Consider the following 24646-nt stretch of genomic DNA (forward strand, 5'->3'; position numbering starts at 1 on the left):
GCCATGACACTTCCCAGCTGCTCCATTGGCAAGTAAACATACTTGAAAATATATTATTTCTAATTTTGGATTAGTAGACAAAAGAATAGAAAATTAGATTATTTTAGCTTTCAAAACAAGTCCTGCTGTTGCAAAAAGCATGGAGTATGCAAGGTGATTTTTATATCATGAAAGTGAAAAGGGATATGATATATTTTCTTTATGCAGAGACTTTTATCAGGATGAAATTCTATTTTTCTATTCTTCAAGATTTATCTCTGTATATTGCTTCTATCCACCTAGAAATGTATAAATAATGTGCAAAAAGGGACTAGTGGTAATTGTAACTTTTCTTTAATCTATTTTAGGGAGATACCGGACCCCCAGGACCACCAGCCTTACCTGTAAGTATTCTTGAAATCAAAATTCAAAATTGAAATCCATTATTCTGTTTATTACTCATATTACATCATGACTAAACCAGAATTTAAATCACAGAGTTAAGAACTGAAGGTGACTTCGAGAACATGTAGCCAAACCTCCACATTTTAAAGATTGGGCATCTGCCCACATCAGTGAAATACCTGACCCAAGGTCATACAGGTAGTTACAATAAAAGTCTGGAATCAGTACCTACCCTGAGCAATTTCCTCTATCCTCCATATGGCTCATAATTGTGTCTCCTAAATATTTGATTATGCACTCTTAACATCAGGTTTAACGTAAATGGAATCAGATACAGTCCTACTTGCCTTAAAAGCTGCAAAAGGACAAAACAAACTCTAATCACCCAGTGAGTAAAAACAGCTACCTATGGAACTGATAGTTACATTCTCCCAACACCATCCAAAACCATTGTTATTTTCCTCTATGATTTGCTTCTAAAATTTGCAGATGATAAAATTGCAATATTTTAGTGACAAATTTATGAGAAAAGTTTATAGTGTGCACATAATGAGATTGTTCTCAATCAAATGGTACGTCATATATTAAGCACTTACTAATAAATATATGATTCTCATATTCAGATACAATTTACTATTACAGACTTTTTTCATAGGCGATTAAAGATTCTTATTTAACTAATGAAAGACTCTAAGCCTAATGGAAAAGAGGACAGTTTTTTTTTTTTTTTAAAGATCTTCTATAGCCTGAGGTCTTTTGAATTTTATGTTGATATTACCTAGTGAGATAAATTAAACATTTAAGTCAGTAGTATTCAAAGACCTATTCTGATTATAGAAGGTCAGATTTTAAAAAGTATTCTGGTAATCTGGACGGAGCCCTTCCCATTGGCAGAACATAGGAATCTCAAAAACTGTGTGATTTTAATAATATTTATATTTATCTTTGTACTCAAAAATCCCACTATGAAAAATATATTAATAGTGTCTTACACAAATAATCGTTACAACTCCCACATAAATGTTTTTTGATATGTAGAAAACCTAACGAACTAAATAGGTAACTTACTTGGGGATAACTCGTTCAATTTGCAGTGGAATTTTATGGTTTAAGCTTTTATTTTAAGCATGAAAAGAAAGACTATTTGAGAGGAGGTTGTAAGTGCATTTTATTCAGTTTTTTTATACTTTGTAGAATTTTATTTTATTTTTTTAAGACGGAGTCTCACTCTGTCACCCAGGCTGGAGTACAGTGGCATGATCTCGGCTCACTGCAACCTCCGCCTCCCAGGTTCAAGCGATTCTTCTGCCTCAGCCTCCTGAATAGCTGGGACTACAGGTGCCCGCCACCACATCCGGCTAATTTTTGTATTTTTAGTAGAGACGGGGTTTCACCATATTGGTCAGGCTGGTCTGGAACTCCTAACCTCAGGTGATCCACCTGCCTCGGCCTCCCAAAGTGCTGGGATTACAAAGTGCTGGCCTGAGCCACTGTGCCCAGCCTTACACTTTGTAGAATTAAAAAAAAAAAAAAAAATTATTTGGCAGTGATTTAGTTAAACCTGCTCTTTTCCTTAGGACACATGCCTGTTTCTCTTCAACTAAGTTATATGCAGTCATTTAGTTAAACCTGCTCATTTTATGTAAGACACATGCCTGTTTTTCTTCATCTAAGTTATATACTCAACTACTCAGTTATCTGATTTCCTTGTCATTTTCAACTCAGGTTGAAAGACCGATATGCAATCTACATATATTATTTCACCTGAAATACAATTTTTGCTTCTCAATCAGAAAATTGTATTGAATTACATATATTTTGTGGATGTTTAATAGCAGCCAGCTTCTTTCTGCCAAGGAACACCTTGAAGATACCTCTCTGCACCATTCAGCTGTCAAGCACTTAGAGATTACAGGCTAATTTCATACTTGTCTAAAAATATGACAAGGAAAAAACACTATGAAATGAAATGTTTTATTTCATAAAGTAAAATATTCATATTATTGGGGTATTACTATTTTGTATGCTTGACATTACTTTCTTTACTAATATAAATTATCAACTCTTCCCTACAAAATAGGGATAAACTAAAATGAATACCAACTTACAATACACGAAATATTTAACTGATCTTATAATACAGGTTGATACATTATTAGTTGAAATAATTTATAATAGTCTTTGAGGAAGCCCAAATGACTAACTGCATTATATTTGGATTAAATGTGGCAGTGATATATTGGAGTCAATAAACAGAGTTCATCCATAATTGTTCTCAAAACTAGCTCCACACTAAAATCTACTGAAGAATTTTAAAAAGTACCAATATTGGGGCTCCACCCCCAGAAATTCCAATTCAATCAACCTGATGTGGGACAAGTATATTTTAAAAGCTCCCTGAGTGGATCTAAATATGCAGCAGGAGTTGAGAACCGTTATTTATGGGAACTAGAATGGAAAAAGCTTTCTTCCTACTCAAAGAAATTATATTAGATTGTTGAAGAAGTCCAACTTTCATTTGAAATCCAACTTAATACATAGCAATAAAGAACTATCTCCTTCCATTAGGGAGGCATACTAGTAAAATGAAGTTAGGGTTGAACTCTGCTTCATTAAATGGAGAGAATTAGGGCTAGGAAGATACCTTTAATTACAACCTTCATCTAAATGTCCACGTACTCCTGTGGGCTTGGGTGCCTTTAATGCTTCTTAAAATTTCGTGTACGTAGGAACACTCAGGGTCTTGTTCAGATGCATATTTTTATTCCTAAGTCTGATGTGAGATCTGAGCTTCTACATTTCTAGCAAGCCCCAAGGGAGTCAGATGCTACTGGTTGTTGCACTACACTGGTCACAAGGGCTTAGCACCCTCTTCCCAGCTAGCTGCCTTTTCCCATAGATCAGTGGTTCTCTATCGCATCCTGGCTAACATACCATCTCTACTAAAAATACAAAAGTTAGTTGGGCATGGTGGTGTGCACCTGTAGTCTCAGCTACTCGGGAGGCTGAGTCAGGGGAATTGCTTGAACCTGGGAGGCGGAGGTTGCGGTGAGCCGAGATCGCGCCACTGCACTCCAGCCTGGCGACAGAGCGAAAGAGACTCCGTCTAAGAAAAAAAAAAAGAAGATGAATGATTCTCTGTCTTGACTACACATTGGAATTACCCAAGGTGCTTTAAAAATTCTGATTCCCAGACTGCACCACATACCAATAAAGCCAGAATCTCTAGGGAGGGACTCAGGCAACAGTTGTTTGAGATTTTTCCCAAGCAGTTCTAATGTACAGCCACGCTTGAGAACTAAGGCTCTGAAAGCATGTCTAATACTCTTCTTTACAGCTTTCTCTTATAGATCTTAGCAAAATTTTGGAATTACTCATTACACTAGTATTTGTATCAAAAACACCCAACCTGATTACTTTCAGGAGCTTCCAGGAGAGACCAGCCTTCCTAGTCATACCTATGATTTGCTTCCTGATTACTTCATTATAGAGGATAGATGAATGTCCATCTCCACATTTACAAGCTACTAGCAAGTCCAACAGTAATCCTTCTTGAGAAGGACAACCAGTATTGACAACTCAGGACACAGAATTCCAGAAATTCTCAAAGCACACACAGCTGAACTGCCCAGAATAACTAACGGGGAAGAGCTGAACATTTTCCCCCCTTCTAAGCCATACATTCTTTATTTGCTTTACTTTTATTCATATTTTGTTTAATAAGAAATTAAGAGAAATAGTAATTGGGCACACTGTACTACTGAGTTTACTGATGCAGGGGCAATCCTTTATGATGTTTTGGGGGAATTATTATTTTTTTTCTCTTTTGAGACAGGGTTTCACTCTGTTGCCCAGGCGGAAGTGCAGTAGCCCCATCACAGCTCACTGTAGCCTTGACTTCATGGGATGTGATCCACCCACTTCAGCCTCCCAAGTAGCAGGGACTACAGATGGTAGGCACCATGCCTAGCTAATTTTTTTAAAAAAAACAGAGACAAAGTCTTGCTGTGTGGCCCAGGCTGGTCTTAAACTCCTGAGCTCAAGTGATCTACCTCCCTTGGCCTCCCAAAGTGCTGGAATTACAGGCAGGAACCACTGAGTCCAGCTGGGATTATGTTTATTGCTGTTATTTTTGTGTCCCTGTGTATTCTTGTGCTTTTGGTACTTAAAATGTTTTTTAATCACATAGAACCTGTTCATCAAAAAAATCTGATACATAAAACCATCTATTTCATTAAATGTTACTTTTGTTGCTTATTTATACTTTCTCTTATAACTGGTTGAGTCTATATATAATTGGGTCTCAGTGGAAGAGAGAGCATAAAGAAGTGAGGGAGACCAAGTTTAAAAAGGAGTATGAAAAGGTAAAACTGAGGAAATGGTGTGAAACACGGACTGGAGTCCTAGAAACAGTTTGATTTGTTAGGTTCAGCTGCAATAGCTTTTACCCTTTGTTTCACCTCTCCCTTCCTACCACCTGAAAGTATTTTTACTGCCAGTGACCAGTGCTTCCTCACTCTCTAATATGTAAGAAACCGATTAATAAGAAAGCCAACCAAAATCGTGCTGCAGTTTGCAAATGCCGGGTGCAATGTGCCCCTTTATTATTTGAGGAAATGGGACCCCGTTCAAAACTCCATGGTTGAATCCCTTTGATAACATTTGAATCCTTCTATAGATTCATGTTCACAGGTCACATGGAAAATACTCCAATGTGACTGCCTTGAGGGGAAAAAATAAGAAGAAAAGAGAAATCTGAGGTCTGTAAAAATATCATGGAGGTTAAAGTGATATTTATGGCATTGTCACTGACACCCTTTAACCTTTAAATACTCTGTCAATCTACTTGACTTGAAAAAAATAGAATTATACTTTTTGTTATGACATTAATAAACTTACAAATCTTGTTTTATAGACTTTCCAGATTATTCTAACAACAAAAGATCAAGAAATAAATTCAAGAACAAATTTGTGAATCTATAATTTGAGTGTCTAGAAAGTATTTTGTAAAACAGTGGCCAAGAAGCTTCCCTTAATACTTTTTTTAAACAAAATTTCATCTAGAGATATGGAAAAAAGAAAGGAAACACTTTCAGCCCAGAAGGTGGGAATGTGGTTGAATTACACACACAAAAAAAGAAAGACTAAAAATCCATGCTTGCCACCATAAACCCACCTTCATGTATGTCTTGCTAGGAATATTTTCAGCAAATACAGCTAGTTGAAAATAAAAAATTAATGAAATATCCATTTAATGGATATTTTCAGCCACTTTTTGGAAGATACCAAATTCACTAATTAGTTTGGTACTAACAACTATTTTGTTAACAAAATAAGCCATTATAGCAGCTTATAATAATTTTAAAGTTCTAAAGAAATAAATATGAGATTCTTCTACTTGATTTAAATTAATTAACTGATTATTCCTCCCTTATCCTTTTTGTATTTCAAACTGATAACCATTTTAAAAATAATACATCTTGTTAGATTCTAAGTAATAATAATATCAATAATGAATGGTAGACATTTATTCAGTGTTATGTATTATTTAAACCAAACCTTAAACAACCCTGTGAGGTATAAAATGATTATTACCACATTGTGCATAAGGGCACTGAGGACGAGAATATCTAACTTGTCCAGGGTTCACAGATGTTACATAACACAGCTAATATTCAAATGCCCATTTATCTGACTCTTAAAACCTAAGCTATTAACTTCTGCAAGCATTATTTAAATCTCGTTTAAAAAGTAATTAAAAAACAAAAAACAGAAGTGTTCTAAACTATTACAAAAATTAAAAATTTTAAATCAGGTCAGGCATGGTGGCTCATACCTCTAATCACAGCACTTTGGGAGGCCAAGGCAGGCATATCACTTGAGGTCAGGATTTTGAGACCAACCTGGTCAACATGGTGAAACCTCGTCTCTACTAAAAATACAAAAAAAAAAAAAAAAAAAAATTAGCCAGATTTGGTGATGGATGCCTGTAATCCCAGCTACTCAGGAGGCTGAAGTTGGAGAATTGCTTAAACCCGGGAGGAGGTTGCAGTGAGCTGAGATTGCACTGCTGCACTCCAGCCTAGGAGACAGAGCAAGACTGTGTCTCAAATAAAATAAGATAAAATAAAATAAAATAAAATAATTCTATCTTGAAGCCAAAATTCAGAAAAATTCAAGTGCCTAGCAGAGATAGGGCAGAAGTGTAAATGTGTGATGCAGCCTAGTATAAGATAATACAGTGTGCTTGGGATTAGGGACCAGGATAGCTATGTTTATCTCAAAGTATCAAATTCAAATTAAAAACTACTTAGAGATTGATTAATGCAGAATATAAGCATACTTTGGAGATATTACAGGTTCAGTTCAGTACCATTGCAGTAAAGCAAGTCACCCATTTTTTTTGCTTTTCCAATGTATATAAAAGTTATATTTATACTATACCATATCCTATAAAATCTGCAATTTATATTGTGCAAAAACAATTTTATACATTTTAATTAAAAAATACTTTATTGCTAAAATATGCTAATGATCATCTGAGGCTTCAGCGAGTTGTAATCTTTTTGCTGGTGGAGGGTCTTGCCTCCCTACTGATGGCTGCTATCTGATCAGGGTGGTGGTTGCTGAAGGTTGGGGTGGCTGTGGTAATTTCCTAAAATAAGACGAAAATGAAGTTTGCCACATTAATTGACTTTTCCTTTCATGAAAGATTTCTCCGTAGCATGTGATGCTGTTTAGTAGCGTTTTACCCATAGAACTTCTTTTGAAATTGGAGTCAGTCCTCTCAAATGCTGCTGTTACTTTATCAACTAAATATATATAATATTTCAAATCTTCCTTGTCATTTCAACAATGTTCACAGCATTTTCACCAGGAGTAGATTTCATCTCAGAAAAGCATTTTCTTTGTTCATCCATAAGAAGCAACTCTTCATTTATTCAAGCTTACCATGTGATTGCAGTAATTCAGCCACATCTTCAGGCTTCACTTCTAATTCTAGTTCTCTTGCTATTTCTATCACATCTGCAGTTACTTCCTCCACTTACATCTTAAACCCCTCAGAGTCGTCCGTGGAGTTTGGAATCAACCTCTTCCAAATTCCTGTTAATGTTGAGATTTTGACCTCCTCCATGAATCACAAATGCCTTTAATGGCATGTAGAATGTTGGTTTTCAATTTATTTTGCCCAGATTCATCAGAGGAAGCACTATCTATGGCAGCTATAGCCTTACAAAATGTATTTCTTAAATAACAAGTCTTGAAAGTCAAAATTACTCCTTCACCCATGGGCTGAAGAATGGATGTTGTGTTAGCAGGCATGAAAACGACATTCGTCTCCTTGTACATCTCCATCAGAGCTCTTGGGTTACCAGAGGCATTGTCAAAGAGCAGGAATATTTTGAAAGAAATATTTTTTTCTAAGCAGTGGTATCAGCAGTGGGCTTCTTCAGTAAACCATGCTATAAGCAGATGTGCTGTCATCCAGGCTTTGTCATTCCATTTATAGAGCACAGGCAGGGTAAATGTAGCATAACTCTTTTTCAGAATGAGTGTTGGCTTTAACTTAAAGTCACAAACTGCATTATCCCCTAACTAGAGAGTTAGTCTTTCCTGTTAAGCTTTGAAGTCAGGCATTGACTTTTCCTCTCTACCTATGAAAGTCTCAGATGGCATCTTTAACTGCTTTGTCAACATTGAAAACCCATTGTGTGGTGTGGCCACCTTCATTGAAGATATTGGACAACTTGCTACAGCTTTTACATCAGCACTTAATGCTTCACTTTGTACTTTTGTATACTGGAGATGGCTTATTTCCTTAAACATCATGAACCAACTTCTGCTAGCTTCAAACTTTTCTTCTGCAGGTTCCTCACCTCTCCCAGCCTTCACAGAATTAAGAGGCAAGGGCTTGCTCTGGATTAGGCTTTGATTTAAGGGAATGTTGTGGTTTAAGGGAATGTTGTGGCTGTTTGGGTCTTTTATCCAGGTCTTTAAGTCTTTCTTCATATCAGCAATATGGCTGTTTTGCTTTCTTATCATTTGTGTATTCACTATAGTAGCACATTTAATTTCCTTCAAGAAGTTTTTCTTTGCATTCACAACTTGGCTGTTTGGCTGGAGGTACCTAGCTTTTGGTGTATGTCAGCTTTCAGTATGCTTTCCTCACTAAGTTTAATCGTTTTTAGCTTTTAATTGAAAATGAGAGGTGTGCAACTCTTCCTTTCATTCGAACACTTTGAGGCCATTGTATGGTTATTAATTGACCTAATTTCAACATTGTTGTTCCTTAGGAAATAGGGATGCCCAAGTAGAGGGAGAGGATAGAGAAATGGCTAGTCAGTGGAGCAGTCAGAACATACATTCTCTCTCTCTTCCCTTTCTGAAATGCCAGTGGCAGATATGTTAGATTTTCAACAATGTCCCACTTGTCCAAAAACTCTGTTCGTTTTTTTCCCATCTAATTCCATCTTCTTGGGAATGGATCATTTCCAATAAGCCCTTGTCAGCCTACTCTTGCTTTGTTCATTTCCATTCTGCTGTTAAGACTATCATGTGAATTTTTTAGTACAGATATATATTTTTAAGCTAGTGAAGTGTGTTTTATATTAAATAGTGTCTATTTCTCTGCTGATATTTCCTATCTTTTCATTCATTATGAGCATGTTTTACTTCCTGACCTTGGGAATAGTTTTAATAGCTACTTTAAAATCTTTCTGGGCACGGTGGCTCATGCCTGTAATCCCAGTACTTTAGGAGGCTGAGGTGGGTGGATCACCTGAGGTTGGGAGTTTGAGACCAGCCTGACCAACATGGAGAAATGCTGTCTCAACTAAAAATACAAAAATTAGCCAGGCATGGCATGCCTGTAACCCTGGCTACTTAGGAGGTTGAGGCAGGAGAATCACTTGAAACTGGGAGGTGGAAGTTGCAGTGAGCCAAAATCGCACCACTGCACCCCAGCCTGGGCAACAAGAGCGAGACTCTGTCTCAAAACAAAACAAAACAAAACAAATATATATATATATATATATATATATAAAAAGATATAAAGATATATCTTTTTATATATATATATATATCTTTCTCCAATCATTCTATCATCTTAGTAGTATCAAGTTGTTCTTTGTTGATTGTCTTTTCTCCTTAGAATGGATTATGTTTTGGTGCTTACTTGTATGGCAAGTAATTTTTTATGTATTTTGGATACTACATTCCATTTTTTCTGAAGAGCTTTAATACATTTTTAAGGCAGGCAGTTAAATTGGCTAGACCCACATAGCAAACTCTGTTTCTCCTACAGCTGGCAACAGCTGAAATCCCAGTTTTGTTATTTTAAGCTAAGCTGAACTACTTGCAGTTTGCACTGTGTATGTTTGTTAGGAGTCAGCCAGAGATTTGGGGAGAACTTATATGCAGAATTTGGGACTTCCTTCCTTATTTCAGGATTTGACAAACCAACCCCACTTTACTTTACAGGAACTGCATTTGACCTAAACTCTGTCGTCAGATTTTTCAATCCAGCAAGTCTATAGGCTTTCTATTTAGCCAACCCATGACCCAGACTTGAGCCTGTCCTCAGACTAAACATCTTAAAAACAGAAAACTGACTCCATGCTGTTTAATTTTTCTAAATGTTGACTCCCCTCCAGTATCTACCTGTTTTTGCTGAGCTTCCAGTGTCTTCACATAGTTGTTCTATATGTAGTTCAGTATTTATAGTTGTTATCTGTGAGCATGTTGATTTAATATAACTACTGGGCCATCCTGGAAGCCCCCCCTTTTTTTATACGATGCTGAATAACTTATAATTTACTTAGATATCTTGCTCCTATAAACATAAGTGAGTTAGCCTTCACATTTCTTTACTTATTCTATTGACCTTGCCTTCAAAATATATCTAGAATCTGACCAATTCTCACACCTCTGCTATTACCACTTGGTCCTAGTTACCATTATAAATCTCTTGATTATTTCAGTAGCCAATTAATGGTCTCCCTCCTTCTCCCCTTGCTCTTCTTGCATGATTTACACAAGAAGCCAGAATGTTCCTTGTCATTCTTCTTTTCGGAATCTCCAGTGTTTCCCCACATAATTAAATAAAACCCAAATTCCATACAATGGCCTACAAAGTCTTACAGGATTCAACTCTCATTGCATTTCTGACTTCATCTCATTTTCTTCTCTTTCTTTCTGATGTTACTCCACAACAAAGTAATTTTTCCAGAAAATTGCCCAATATTCTATTTTTTTTTTTTTTTTTAAAGCAGAGTGCTGGCCAATTAGAATAAATGGATTGTTCTGATTCAGTGCACTGGTGCTGCTTGTATTTTCAGGCTTGCAGTGAAGAGTGAATGACTATTAAGTTTTAATTCCTGTGATTTGTCTAGTGAGTATGATATAATAAGTCTTTAATCTATAGTTGTAGATTTTACCATGTCTTGCCTTATTCATTTTTTCATTTCTCAGCATCTTGTTAAACTCATATACGGTAAAATTTAGCATTCTTATCAATAAAAATGTGAAATAACTTGCTATAAATTTGAGACTTATGCTTTCAGTAACACAAATGAAGCTAAATACAGTCAAATAGTGCAGTGATTCAGCTGAAATTCTCTAAGCAACTGGCTTATTAACAACAAAGAAAATTTCCCTTATAAATATGCTTTTCATATATATGTACTAACTTTTTGAAATTCTACATTTTAAAAATATCACCAAATCACATTTTTTCAAAAGGTATTTGGGTTCTACCACATCTGGAATGGCCATATTGCTAATAACATTGTCATGTATTCAGTTGCAGTAATGATGGATTAGAAAAGGCACTTTTGAATAATCTGTTAAAGAATGAAAATTCCTTTCTAAATTATTTAAATATATTAACAAAACTCTATTCAGAATCAGAATTTTTTAAAGATACTATATTCTGATTGTGAGAAAACATAATACTTAATGTCAAGATGACACTTAACCAGTGAGTTACTGGTAAACTTAAATTATCTCTTTTGTTGATATTTATGATTTACAAGGCAGACATATGTGAGCTAAAACCAATGCTGAATAAGAAAAATTTATTTATCATAAGTATACAAATTTATTTGATCAAATATAATATATCCAAGATCATAATGAAAATCTGATAAATAATTCTGAAATCATGAAGATGTTGACATAAAAATCCTCTATTAAAGGTACATATTTCATGGTTTAATCATGTTATTTGAATAATGGCATTTTATATTAGCTTTTCCTCTCATGTTGAAATATTAGTTGTAAATCATTACATTCAAATACTCAATCACACTAAGCACAAATTCTTTGGTTATATGGCATCTGTTGTTAAAACCTTAATTTTATATAAGTGTAGTGTATCTTTATATATAACTTCATAAAATTGTATATGTTCTATAGCCTTCCTATTACATACTATTGCCAGATTCTCCTCAATTAAATAATATAATGCTTTTTTTACAGTAAAGTTTTACTGAAATACATTACTAAGTCTTCAGAAGCAAGACAGGGACTATGAGTGAAATGAGACAGTTGGCTAACATCTCTGTCTCCTTTTCTCTTCCGGCCTTTGCATGTCATGTCAGAGGAGAGACAGGTGAAGGAAGGTAGAACAGTGCTATTTCATGTAATATATCCACTAATTTTAGTTCCTAGGAAAATGGCTGTGTTGCTCTGGCCCTATCTCTTTGGGGAGTTATTAAATACTCATCCAGATGGCACCAAATGTTTATGCAGAAGCCAAAGGTTAAGTCTGTCAACAGCAGAAGTGCCTTAGACATGCTTACTAAATGATACTTAAATACCAGCTCCTTGGGGCCCAGATAAATCCAGCTTAAGTGAGAAATTAGGCACAGAGAGGGTGCATAGCTTTTACTCTAAGAAAACTACCTTAAATACCATAAGCAACGGAGAGAAAATCTCAGCTGGTCATTTATAAATCAAATGACATTCAATTAGCAGATGGCCCTGATGCACAAGAGATCATATAGTATTCACATGGGGGAATCGTTGAAATAATTCTTTTTCTAAGTTGGTGTGTACAGGAAACAAAAATAATTGCTCAGTAAGTTACATGGTCCCTTTCCTCCCTTCCTCTTTTACCCACTCACTTAGTTGAATGCTTACTGTGTGCCAGGTACTGTGTTAAGCACTGCAGACACAGAAACAAACAATAGTCACTGTCGTTGCATTCAGAAAACCTACGTGGTTTAAGAAAAAGCAACCAATTGGTTTAAGTTGATCATTTTAAAAATGATCATTTGTGAATTGTGTATAAAAAGTTTACAAGTATTTATACAACTGTAGTTACGTTTATATTATACACAGACATCTAATTGTTTCAGAGAAAATTATTTTTTACCACAATTCTTGTGTTGTAATTTAAAGTTATTAATTTTAAATACATTTGAATCACAGGCTCAACTACTAAATAATGCTTTCTTGTTACAATTCCTAAGCAACTATAACAATCTCTTTTTAGGTGAATAAAATAGGAAGGTTCTTGTTATATGCCCACAGAGCGTAATTCCTCTTTCCATTCTGACTAGAATAAATATATGTTCTATAGCATATATGTATTATAAATATTTATATGTACATATAAATGTATGTATTATAGCATAGTAATTAACAGGCTATTCAATTTAAGATTATTTTAAATTCTTCACATATCAAAATATGAGTTATTTAGACACTTTATGAGTTGCCTAAATTTGAATCAACACTATTAGTTTTCTAAAGTTGCATAATTTATATTTAATTCATTGTTAGTTTTCTGAAACTAGTGATCCAACTCAGTATTGGGATTTCTGAGGTACTAATCTGCCAGTGGAAAGAAGGCAGTTGAAATATTTTTTAAAATCAGTCCTTTTTTTTTTAATTTGTGGGCAAAAGACATGTAAGGGAATTAGTTGATTAAAAGATAAGTTATTTTTCTATATTACAAAGCTACTTTTATCTACTCTGTGAAGAAATACTGGCGAGTTGATGCTTAAAACCATGGAAATATTTATGTTTTAGCCTCAGGGAAGATTTATGTTTTGGAAGAACTTACAGTCGGTTCGTTGGACATGGAGGTGATTTATATCTCTTTCATTAGATGAATAATTTGAGAATAGTTCCTTCTGCCCTTCTGTTTATAGTTTGCTTCTGTTTCAAAAGGCATTTTAAATTGTTTTCATCAAAAGTCCAAATTATGCATTTTAAATCTTAATCAGTAAAACTTTCTTTCCTAAAAGTGCTATGCATTGAAAATTTGTGACTTCTACAAAAGAATTACTTTATTTCGTGTTGAAATACTCAGCAATCTGGACAAATAAATTAAAATGTATTTTAACTGCCATTAGAAAATTATAAAATGGGTAAGCCTTTTGAAAAATTATATGCAGCAAAGCATGTATTTATTTCAGCCATAAATCTACATTAAAATTAGTTTAATTCAATTATATTCTAAGCATTTAAAAATCTTTTGGTAATGCCTTATATTGATATATTAAATGGAACTAAAAAATGATTGGCCTCTAAAAAGGATTAGAATTATATTAATTCCAATTAACTGCTTTTAACAAACCAAAAACCCATGCAGCTTAGCTCGGGAATTACACAGATCAAGGAACCAAGCTACCTGAGTTTGAACCTGACCATGTTTCTTGACCTTTCTGTGTCATCTATAAAATGGGATACTAATATTTCCTATTGCATACTGTTGTAGTGATGATTAAGTGAGTTAATATATGTAAAGATTTTAGAACAATGCCTGGCTTCTAGTAAATACTATTTAACTCTTAGCTATTGTTGTTATTGTTAGTTAATATGCTAAATGTGAATGGCAAAAATATCAATAGCAATGAACCTAAAGTACTTTATGAAATAATTGCTGACAAATGTTTAAAGAGCACTTTTATAAAATTGCAGGGTTTTTATGGGTAGAATTCCTTCATCTTAAGAAAACTATTAACTATAAACTGAATTCTAAGTGTTCCCTTTACAACCAGTATAACCTTCATGAGGATAGGAACCACGTCTATCTTATTTACAACTGTCTCCCCAGAGACTAAAAGTACTTGATGTAGTATAGGTACTCAATAAATATATCTTCTTCATAGGTAGAGGAAACAAATATTTTTCACTCACAAACATATTATTAAAGTAAAATATCATCCAATCCTACAGTGAAAATACCTACAGAAAACTGTAACATAACGTACTTGGATATCATAGTGAGGAGGCGATTCCCTCTTTCTAGCTACCAAACCTAATTAATTTAGGACAGGTGGTCACCTTCTCCCATATTAAAAATTTTCAGCAATAACAGTCTTGATGTCACTTACTACCTCTGATTATTTTTGATCAATTTGAAAGTCATGCTTTTTATGGGAAACAGGAATTATCTCCTCAATTAAAGACTCCTATTATCTGTTCATTATTCTGCAGACATGAACAAAAGCTTTATATAGCTTAATCCATTACTAAAGTCATCTTTTGCAAAATAGAGAAACACTGAATGTAAGGCCAGGAAACCAGATTCTATCCTTAAATATGCAACTATTTTGATTTATTTACTTATTTTACCTTGGGCATATCACTTAGTAATATGTAAGGGTCAGACAGAATGTTGTTAAGGTCTTTTTCAACTCTAAAATTCTGTTATTTTCTCTTTTACCTTTCCTAAGGAATTCTATTTCCTTTAGTTGTATACCATCTAATATCTATCTCCTTAATAATATTGTTCTTTTCCTTAAATCCCCTCTATTTTATCACATTATTTTAAAAGGATAGAGAATAAATATAAGGAATAGTTAAGTCAGATACATGCCCAATGTAGAGAAAGGATTAGACTTACCAGTGTCAAGAACTGTAAAAGATACGAGATTTTACCCAACTTGAATAATAACAACTTAACCTGCCACAGTTTCATCAATCCTGGCAGAAGACATGAAACTTCTGAGTCAGAGAAAAAGGCATTATTACTCATGGCAGCAAACAGCATGAGCCTTATGTTTGTTTTGGTTGCCCTTGCCCCCAAGTACCAGAAACAACCCAGGTAGGTGCTACATATTCAGTGGGTTTGCATCATAGCGGAGTAGGGAAGCCAAATTTTTAAAAAATGGACTGCAGGCAAACTTGCCCTTTGCCAAAAGGGAGATATTATCTTTAACATTCTAAACAGTAAGCAAATCTACCCTTGCTTTGCAGCATAAAAATCCTTTAAAAGATAGACCAGAACAAAAGGGTGGTTAGTACCTCCCTCATAAGACATGCAGAAGCACAAAAGACTCGGAAAGACCCATTGTCTCTCAACAATATCCGTTCTTCATTTCTATACTGTCTTGGTGTCTGGCAAATTTTTTGTGAGTATATCACTCCATTAACAGCTCTGATTAATATTATCAATAGAGACTGTGACCAAAACTATTCAATTTGTCTCATACAGCATTTAATTAAAGGCTACTGTTAATAGAACGCCAGGCAAGTAGATGAGGCCAACCTGCACTATTGATCTCAACCCTGTCCCCCAGGATCCCAAACTCAAACAGCTGAATAGATCCCATAAATCATCCAAGTCTGTCTTAGAAAGCCAGATGATTTGCTCCCTACATTTCTGAATTGGCCTTTCTGTTTGACTTGAGGCATTAATCCAGGTATATCAGCAAGGACAAGGACATTTTTTTATAAAACTACAACAGACTCAGTGTGTCTCCTACTTTGGCCCAAGCGGGCAACCATAAGGATACTGAGCTAACAGTATACTAAACCAAGTAGTCTTTAACTTTTTTTATTTAGGACCATGTCAAGACAATAAGAATATCCAACTGGCAGAGCCAGAATTAAGTTTGAATCCTCCAGATTTCCTTTTGGCGAGTTTCCACCCTACAGGTGTAAAGATAGTTCAGAACCTAGAGCAGTTAGTGCCTTACTCACAAGACGAATAGAAATGCAAAAGACTCAGAGCATTGTTGCCAACAACCAACTGTTTTGCATTGCATTTGTTTATGAACAAATCTTAGCAAATGTTGCTCTTTTGTTTACCACAGCCTGGCTAACTATACCGCTGACTCATTCAGCTTACAGTCAGCTCTAGTCCCAGAGTACCTTTTTTCTGGTGTTTTGCTATCTTACTTCTCTTCAGTCCATACTGTTGATTTTTCATTCAATTTCTTGTAGAATGCTATCCTATTTCACAGCCACTTCTTAGTTTCCTAATATAATGTATTCTGGAAAGTTTAACACCTTCGTGTATCAAAACTGTCAAGGGTCACTGTGTCTTCACTCTGATACTATTGACCTGTGTCCCCATTGATGGATTAAGATAAAGCACATTCAAATATATCTTATGTTCTAAAGATTTATTTGGAAGTGCAAGTAAAATATATTAGAAGTAGATAGAGTTTGGGGGTCAGACATACTTGCTTTAAGAGCTCAGCTCCACCATTTATTTACCATCTTATCTTTAGGGAATTCATCTTCTCATCTATAAAAGGGAACACTTCCATTTCTTAGAGTTGTTAAAATTAAATAAGATCACATATTAAAGTAACTAGTGGAATTCCTGACACACTAGCAGGTATGCAATACATATCAATTCTCTCTCCCCTTCCTAATTTACTATTGTGAATGTGTGGAGGTCATCAAAGAACGTATTGAAATGATATTGAAATGTTGCACTAGGGCTTCCACATTTTGCTTCTGTGCAAACATGGGAGTCTTTTTGTTTGATGTGCATTATCCTTTTACTTACTATTGTTTGCTTGTTATGGTTCTATAATATGCACTCTATATTTGAGAATACATTGAATCTCAAATTATCTTGATTTACTCAAGGACCGTTTTTAGAAGCTTGAAAATAACATTCTGATTGCTCCATTTCATTGAAATATTAAAACACCAGTTGTAATTTACTTTCATGCCAACTTTCTAGTGACTGGTAAATTGAAAATTAGGGTTTTCTTCTAACTGATAGATTCACAATCTGATTATTTGGAAATCACATACTACCCATATTACCAACCCAATAGACTAGAAAGTGACACTGGAACAACCTGAGCATGTATGTAACATGTCATAACTAATCTTATTAATGTTGTTAGTACTGAATTGAAGTTACACTGACACAACCTTAACTTATTAGTCCATAAAATTAGGTAGTTTGACCAATTAACCCTGTTTCCAAAAGGTTGTATTTAAAAGAAATATTTGTATATGGAATTATTTGTTCATTGACCTGCAACATAATTCCCATAGAAATGAAGTTAACCCTCAGAAGTATTTAAATATCCTATTTCTAACATTTTTAAGACTCAGTCTTTTTTGTCAGTATAAAAATTGCCAGCATTTATTTTTCCATTTAACATCCACAAATCGTCAATAAATAAACCATGCAACTACATTTCACTTTATTTAGTGCACATATTACCAAAATTAACCATATCGTTAATTCTTAATTCATAGGGAGGGAGATCTCACAGATTTTATGAATGAAGAATTAACTGTAAATATTTAAGGATCCATCTTAATATTTTTTCAAATAAGCATTTTTTCAAATGTTCTGCAGAATTAACAAGACTTGTTCAATTTGTAAAGTCATTCTGCTTGGTTCTGTCACCAATAAGTACAAATTGAGTCTAATGATGACAAAATAATGATAAAAAGATATTTCGACCAGGTGCAGTGCTCGTGCCTGTAATCCCAGCGCTTTGGAAGGCCAAGGCAGGTGGATTGCCTGAGATCAGGATTTCAAGACCAGCTTGGCTAACCTGGCAAAACCCCCTCTCTACTAAAAATACAAAAATTAGCTGGGTGTAATGGTGGGCACCTGTAATCCCAGTTACTCGGGAGGCTGAGGCAGGAGAATCACTTGAACCCAGGAGGCGGAGGTTGCAGTGAGATGGGATTGCACCATTGTACTACAGACTGGGTGACAAAAGCAAAACTCCTCTCAAAAAAACCAAAAATATATATTTCACATGATATGAATAACAATTTTTTGTCATCCAAATTATTGACAAACCACTGCAATTTGAGAAAAGCTTCTGTTAACAGTAACGACAACTTCTCTTCTTTGTACTTTAGAATAAGTTGCCAGTTATGAAAATTAGGCAATTCCTTACTATTTCAAGTGCTAAATTTGAATCTGCATATAATAAGTAAACTTTGAGTATTAGCTTATTTGCCTTACCTTGTTTAATGTTTTAAATAAAATCGTAGTACTTTTCAAGTAAATTCATTTACAGGATTAAATAATCAAACAGTACTGTTAAAGGCTTATAATAAAAAATAACATTTCAATAAATGCATTTGGGGACAACTACATAGCATTTGGGAAAACACAAATTTGGGTTTGTACATGACTACTCTGACAAAAAAAATATCATATGGATCAAGATTTTAAAAGTGAAAACTAAACCACAAAAGTCCTAAAGAAAATATAAGAATTTTGAAAATAATTAAGCATAACTTTAAAAATATATTTTAAACCAGAGGTATAAATAGAAAAACAATAGTATATTTTACTGCATGAACAAACAACTCCTATATGGGGTAAAAATATCCCCACTAAACTAAATCAAATGGCCAACTGGGAAAAAAATATTTACAACTCGCATCATAACAAAGGACTACATATCCAAATATAGAGAGAAACTCCACCAAATCATTTTTTTTTAAATCCCAAGAAGAAAGAATAATATGGCTTTTAAACATATGAAATAGACCTAAACATATAAAATAGACCTAAATTCACTCATAGTTTTAAAGATGTAAACTAAAACACCTCTGTGATACTAGTTTTCGCTTATAAGATTGGAAGTGGTCAAAAAGTTTGATAGTACACTGTGTTAGCAAATGTTGAGAAACACATCTATATATTTAAGGCACATGGGTATGGATATAATCTTTATGGAGGGCAATTTGATACTGTCTATCAAAGTTTCACTCTAGTCTCATTCGTTTATAAAATTACTCATGTACCAGGTTGTTCATTTCCATATTGCTTGTAATAGTAAAAAGAATAGAGACAACCTAGATGTCCAGCTATAGGTGAATGGTTAATAAAGTTGTAAAACTATTTTTATTTAAACAAATATAAAATGTCCACATTTTTTGGCCTGGCCTGGTGGCTCACGCCTGTAATCCCAACACTTTGGGAGACTGAGGCTGGCGGATCACCTGAGGTCAGGAGCTCAAGACCAACTTGGCCAATATGGTGAAACCTCGTCTCTACTAAAAATACAAAAATCAGCCAGTCGTGGTCATGGGTGCCTATAATCCCAGCTATACAAGAGGCTGAGGCAGGAGAATCACTTGAACTTGGGAGGCGGAGGTTGCATTGAGCCAAGATCACACAGCTACACACCAGCCTGGGAGACAGAGCAAAACTCCGTATCAAAAAAAAAAGAAAAGTTCACATTTTAATGACTGTAAATATTGTCATATGCAGAGTCAATTGGTGTACCTTTTCTTTCTTGAATAGTTTGTCATTTGTTTTTTTGTTTTTTTTTTTTCTTTTTTTTTCTGGCATTTCTAATTCTTTCTATTTTCCCTGTTATTGCCTTCCCTATTTTTCAAATTTTCTCATTGAGTTTCTTGTTTTCTGAGAGTACCATTCAGACCTTCTATTCCATCTGTTGTAGGCAGCTTTCTAAGCCATCTGCAGAATTCCCATTCTGTGACTACCTTTATTTTTTTTTTTTTTTCTGAGTTGATTCCACTGCCGCTTCTTTTCCTTGTCATCTCCTTTCTTGGTTTTACTCTTTCATTTATGTGAACATATCTTTAAACAAATTATGGAAACAATTTGAAAGACAGGTACGTCTTCTGGGATTTTACACATCTAAAAATGTTTTGTTTTGTTTTGTTTTTTCACTTTCACACTTGATTGATAGTTTATCTGAGCATAGAATTCTTGCTGGAAAATTAGTTCCCTAAGAATTATAAAGATTTTTCTCGAGTGTCTTCTACCACATGTTGCTGCTGAGAAGTCTAAGGCCTATGGATTCTTTTTCTTCTTGGGTTTCCAAGAAGGGAGAAAACAAGAATAGTGGTGTCTGCCTTATTTACCATTCTTCTCCTGAAACTTCATTCAATAAAGCAGAAGGGAGGGACATTTTCTACGTTTCCTTTTTGGTTAAGTAGAACTACACTTACCTCTTCTCTTTCCCCTGTGCCTTGTGATTCATGATTGAGCCCTAGGATCTATGAGAGCATCTCCTGATGTGTAGTGATGAAGCACTTGATATTTAGACACTCTTCTCCCAATAGAGCCTACTTTTCATACCATTGTCTTGTGTGAACTCAACAATCCTTATACTATTGCAATCTTAATCCTCCCGAGAAAATGGATGCTTCTGGCAGAAAGGAGGAAGACCAGTAGAAAGAAGTTAAAAAGAGACAATACTTCCATCTATATTTTTAAAACTTAGAAAAATGTATTACAGGATGGAGCATTTTTCTCCTCTTAAATGTTTGATTTTCAACACCTCACTCAATTGCAACTTGAGTGGTAGTGTATAAACCATTTTCACAGTTATCAGCCTTAAATACCTATGTCTTTCATGTAGTATGTGAGTATCTCTGTACTGATTTATTTTTTAAGCCTAAAATTACTAGATTAGGTTTCCCATGGTCTAGTCATTTATGTTGCATAACCCAAATGCAAAAGTTACCCATGACATTAAATCTGAAATTACATGTATATCATGTTGCCCATTCTTCCAAAAACATTGGAAGACATTTTAAAACCACATATGTATAGGTTGTTCCTTCCGTCTGCAGTAGAACCATGTTTCCACGTGGTCACTGACCTTTGGCAAAGCCAATTCAAAAATTCAGACTATTACCATCATCAGACAAATCATTAAAATGGAGTCAATCATATGCCCACTCACATAAATCATTAAGACAGATGATACAAATGGATTTGACAGACCATGACCTACCAATTTTTTACTTGTCAACAGAGTCTAGAGTTAACTGAAATCAAACCATTTCATCTATTAGGTTAATGCCAAAATATAACAAATCTGTACAACGTTTTTCATAGTTAAGAATAATTTAAAATACGAAATTACCAAAATATGAATGTGCTTATGATAAATAAGTGCAAGTAAACCCAGAATAATTACCAAACCTAAAACTACGTTATTAAAAACAATTTAAGTATTTTAAATAACTTGATTGGTTCTATTTTTTATTAATTAATAGTTTGTATAGATATGTTAATCTCTTCTGTTCATGTTGTTTTTTCAGAAAGTAAGAATTTAATCCTAATCAATGTGAGATATATTAAGGAACACAGGTTATATGTCTTCTTTTAATGAAGGGCAAACTCCTCCAAATGTAAGCATAGCATCTATTTTGTAATACTGCCACATAAGAAGTAAAAATAACTTGGATTATTTGGTATCAAGTAGGATTTGTAGATGAAGAATATAATTATCTAAATTAGATTTTCCATAGCTATAGCAGTTAATATTCTAACTGCTGCAGAAGTACCAAGAGAAGTGCAAAGAATCAGAATCTTAGCAGTCAGTCATCCATTCGACACCTACTAACTGCAAGGCACACTGCTGGATAATATGCAGCATGGAAAGTGAGGACATACACAACTTAAAAAATGAAACGTCTCATAATAGGAGCAAAAATTATTTTTAGAGGAACGTTTATGAGAAGTACAGATATCACAACATCATTCCAGATTCACAGACTCTATGTTCTATTATTCAATTAAAAATGTTTTTAGCTTTATTGGCTTAATCAATAGTGACAGATAACAAGTTATTTCAGGATCTATATAATAAAAAGATAAGTTTTCTGAGTTCAAAAAACATGGGAAGAGATTATAATTAAAATATATTCCTGCAACCACATGGAATGATCATATTTCATTGTGTCCCATGTCTGAATGATTCCAGGGCTCCATATGAAATTGTTAAGTTTTAAAAGCACTATGTGTAACCCTTAATTTTTGTATTTTTGAAGGCAGGATAAAATTGTCCACCCAATTAGAGAACTGGCTTACTACAATTGGTAATGATTGAATCATTCTTGTCCACCCTAATATTTCACGAGATTTTCTTTCTAGCACAGCTCTTCCTATTCTCTCTTATCAGTGCTTCCAGGGAGATTTGTCAAGGCCTTTATTAGTGTGTGGAAGAGACACTAGTGTTCCTTGTTTCACAGATATCTATTTCCTAGCACACACTGACTACTGATTTTGATAAAAAGATAGGCTTTTATATAAACATAGAATTCCTTTTCTAAACACTTATGCACCCTCAGGAAAATTTTTTTCTTATCATAATTGGATGAAATAACATAAAGCTGGTCACCCTTTAATTTATTAACACAAACATTCTTAAATTCCACTTCTCAGAACTAATATAAAAGTCACTTCCTTTCTGGCTGCTCTAGAGGTTAAAAAAATTATGGCACTAATAAAGACATGAGGAAAGTTAAAATTTAAAAAAAAGAAAAATTACTTCTTGAGACTGGACTATATATTATATTTTTACTTATTTGCATTTTTATAAAACTTTTATAAAACTCATTTTGTGTCCTAGAACAATTCATTTTCAAGAGAAAAAAGTACACATGTAAAACAAAATTTCATTCCAATGTCTCCAACTTAAAACTTTATTCCTGTTATTCCCATGTTAAAGGCACAAAATTTTCTGTAAAAACAGATATATTCTGTTTTCCATTTTTATTTCATACATTCTATTTGAAACACAGAAAATCCTCTAGTAGTAGTTTAGAATTTATGCAGATTCTGCTTAATCTTATGTTTCAAGTCTATGAAGCATATTCTAAAGTAATAATCATAACACTTAAAATACACTTGCATAACATTTTTGTTGAAGTGGGTATTAGGTATCATATGCACTGCAACATTCCTGGCAAGGGAGTGCACGTAATACTTTAAAATGAAACTTTCCTTTTTCACTTCAGCTCCTTTTCTTGATTGAGAAGCTATAAATGTATCTTGCCTCTTTTCACAAATGAAAATGTGTTCATACGTAATTAATCTACCCTATTAACTCTACGAAACATCTGCTATATTTGTTAAACACTTCAAACTTCTGTTCGGAACCAGTTAATTCTAAGTAATTTCTCAGTTAAATATTTACATGGGCTTCCATGATGATAAACTCTAGCTTGTCTTAAATAATCAGCAGATTGTCCGGAGAGCTGTGTGAGATGTAACACATTGGAATAGCTATCCACTGGAACTTAAAATGGTTAGCTGGCTTGGACTATTTTTTGCTTATTTTTATCTTAGCCAAAAGAGGTAACAGCCTTATGAATTCCATTCTTTGTCAATATTTTTAATGCCCAGAATTGTGTTAAAAGGAAAATGAATACCTATGTAGACCTATGCAGATGTTTACATCGTGAAAATGCTAAATCCAATCTCAAATGTCTCTTTCAGAAAAGTGATAAATCTGTATGTGTGCAAAGTTTTAGAAATAACTCAATTTACAGTTATTTTTGTAGCCAACTAAGTAGATTAAAAAGTGGAAAACATTGATAGGCATTTTTCTTCAGCGAATTAAATCGAAGAAGAAAAAAATCCACAGGTTATGCAAATGTGCTGTGTGTACAAAGATAATAATTAAGAATATGATTCTTTAACTGGACAAATTATATAAATCTGTAAAACATCAGGTTTTGGTCAAAAATTGGAATAAGTTCCACAACAGAGATGCTGTTACAGTGGTAAATGATTAGTTTGTAAATGAACTATAAGGCAGTGTTACTCATAGACATCAGAGAATAGAATGATCACTTCAGACTGAGGAAGACAGACAAGATTGAAAGTTCTCCAATGTGGTATTTAAGTTCAAGTTTTGAAAATAAAAATGATTATATAAAGAGCAGAAGTCAGTTCTCCAACACCAACACTCGGTATTGTTCTAATTTGGTGTTTTCTTCTTTACAATATGCCAAATGTTTATTGAGTTCCTTCTGTAAGTGTTGCAGAGGATAGAAAGAAATGACCCTCTATCCTCTAGAGCAGGGGTCTCCAACCCCCAGGACAAGGACTAGTACCAGTTCGTGGCCTGTTAGGAACTGGACCACATAGCAGGAGGTGAGTGGTGGACAGGCTACAGCCCCTCCCCATTGCTCATATTACTGCCTGAGCTCCACCTCCTGTCAGATCAGTGGCTGCATTAGATTCTCACAGGAGCATGAACCCTATTGTGAACTGTGCACGTGAGGGATCTAGGTTGCGTGCTCCTTATGAGAATCT

At 34.3% G+C, this 24646-nt stretch overlaps 1 protein-coding gene across 4 annotated transcripts in view; it reads left to right on the forward strand.

Moving 5' to 3' along the window:
• The window catches only part of COL19A1 (collagen type XIX alpha 1 chain), a 333080-nt gene that overhangs the window by 156192 nt on the left and 152242 nt on the right, over positions 1 to 24646 (forward strand). For all 4 annotated transcript variants that reach the window (XM_003897789.5, XM_009205449.4, XM_009205448.4 and 1 more), the window contains one exon: positions 348 to 383. In XM_003897789.5, coding sequence (XP_003897838.2) covers positions 348 to 383 — 36 coding nt within the window. The remainder of the gene's footprint in view (positions 1 to 347; positions 384 to 24646) is intronic.

The sequence above is a fragment of the Papio anubis genome, chromosome 6 (genome assembly GCF_008728515.1).
Source record: "Papio anubis isolate 15944 chromosome 6, Panubis1.0, whole genome shotgun sequence".
Taxonomy (NCBI): domain Eukaryota; kingdom Metazoa; phylum Chordata; class Mammalia; order Primates; family Cercopithecidae; genus Papio; species Papio anubis.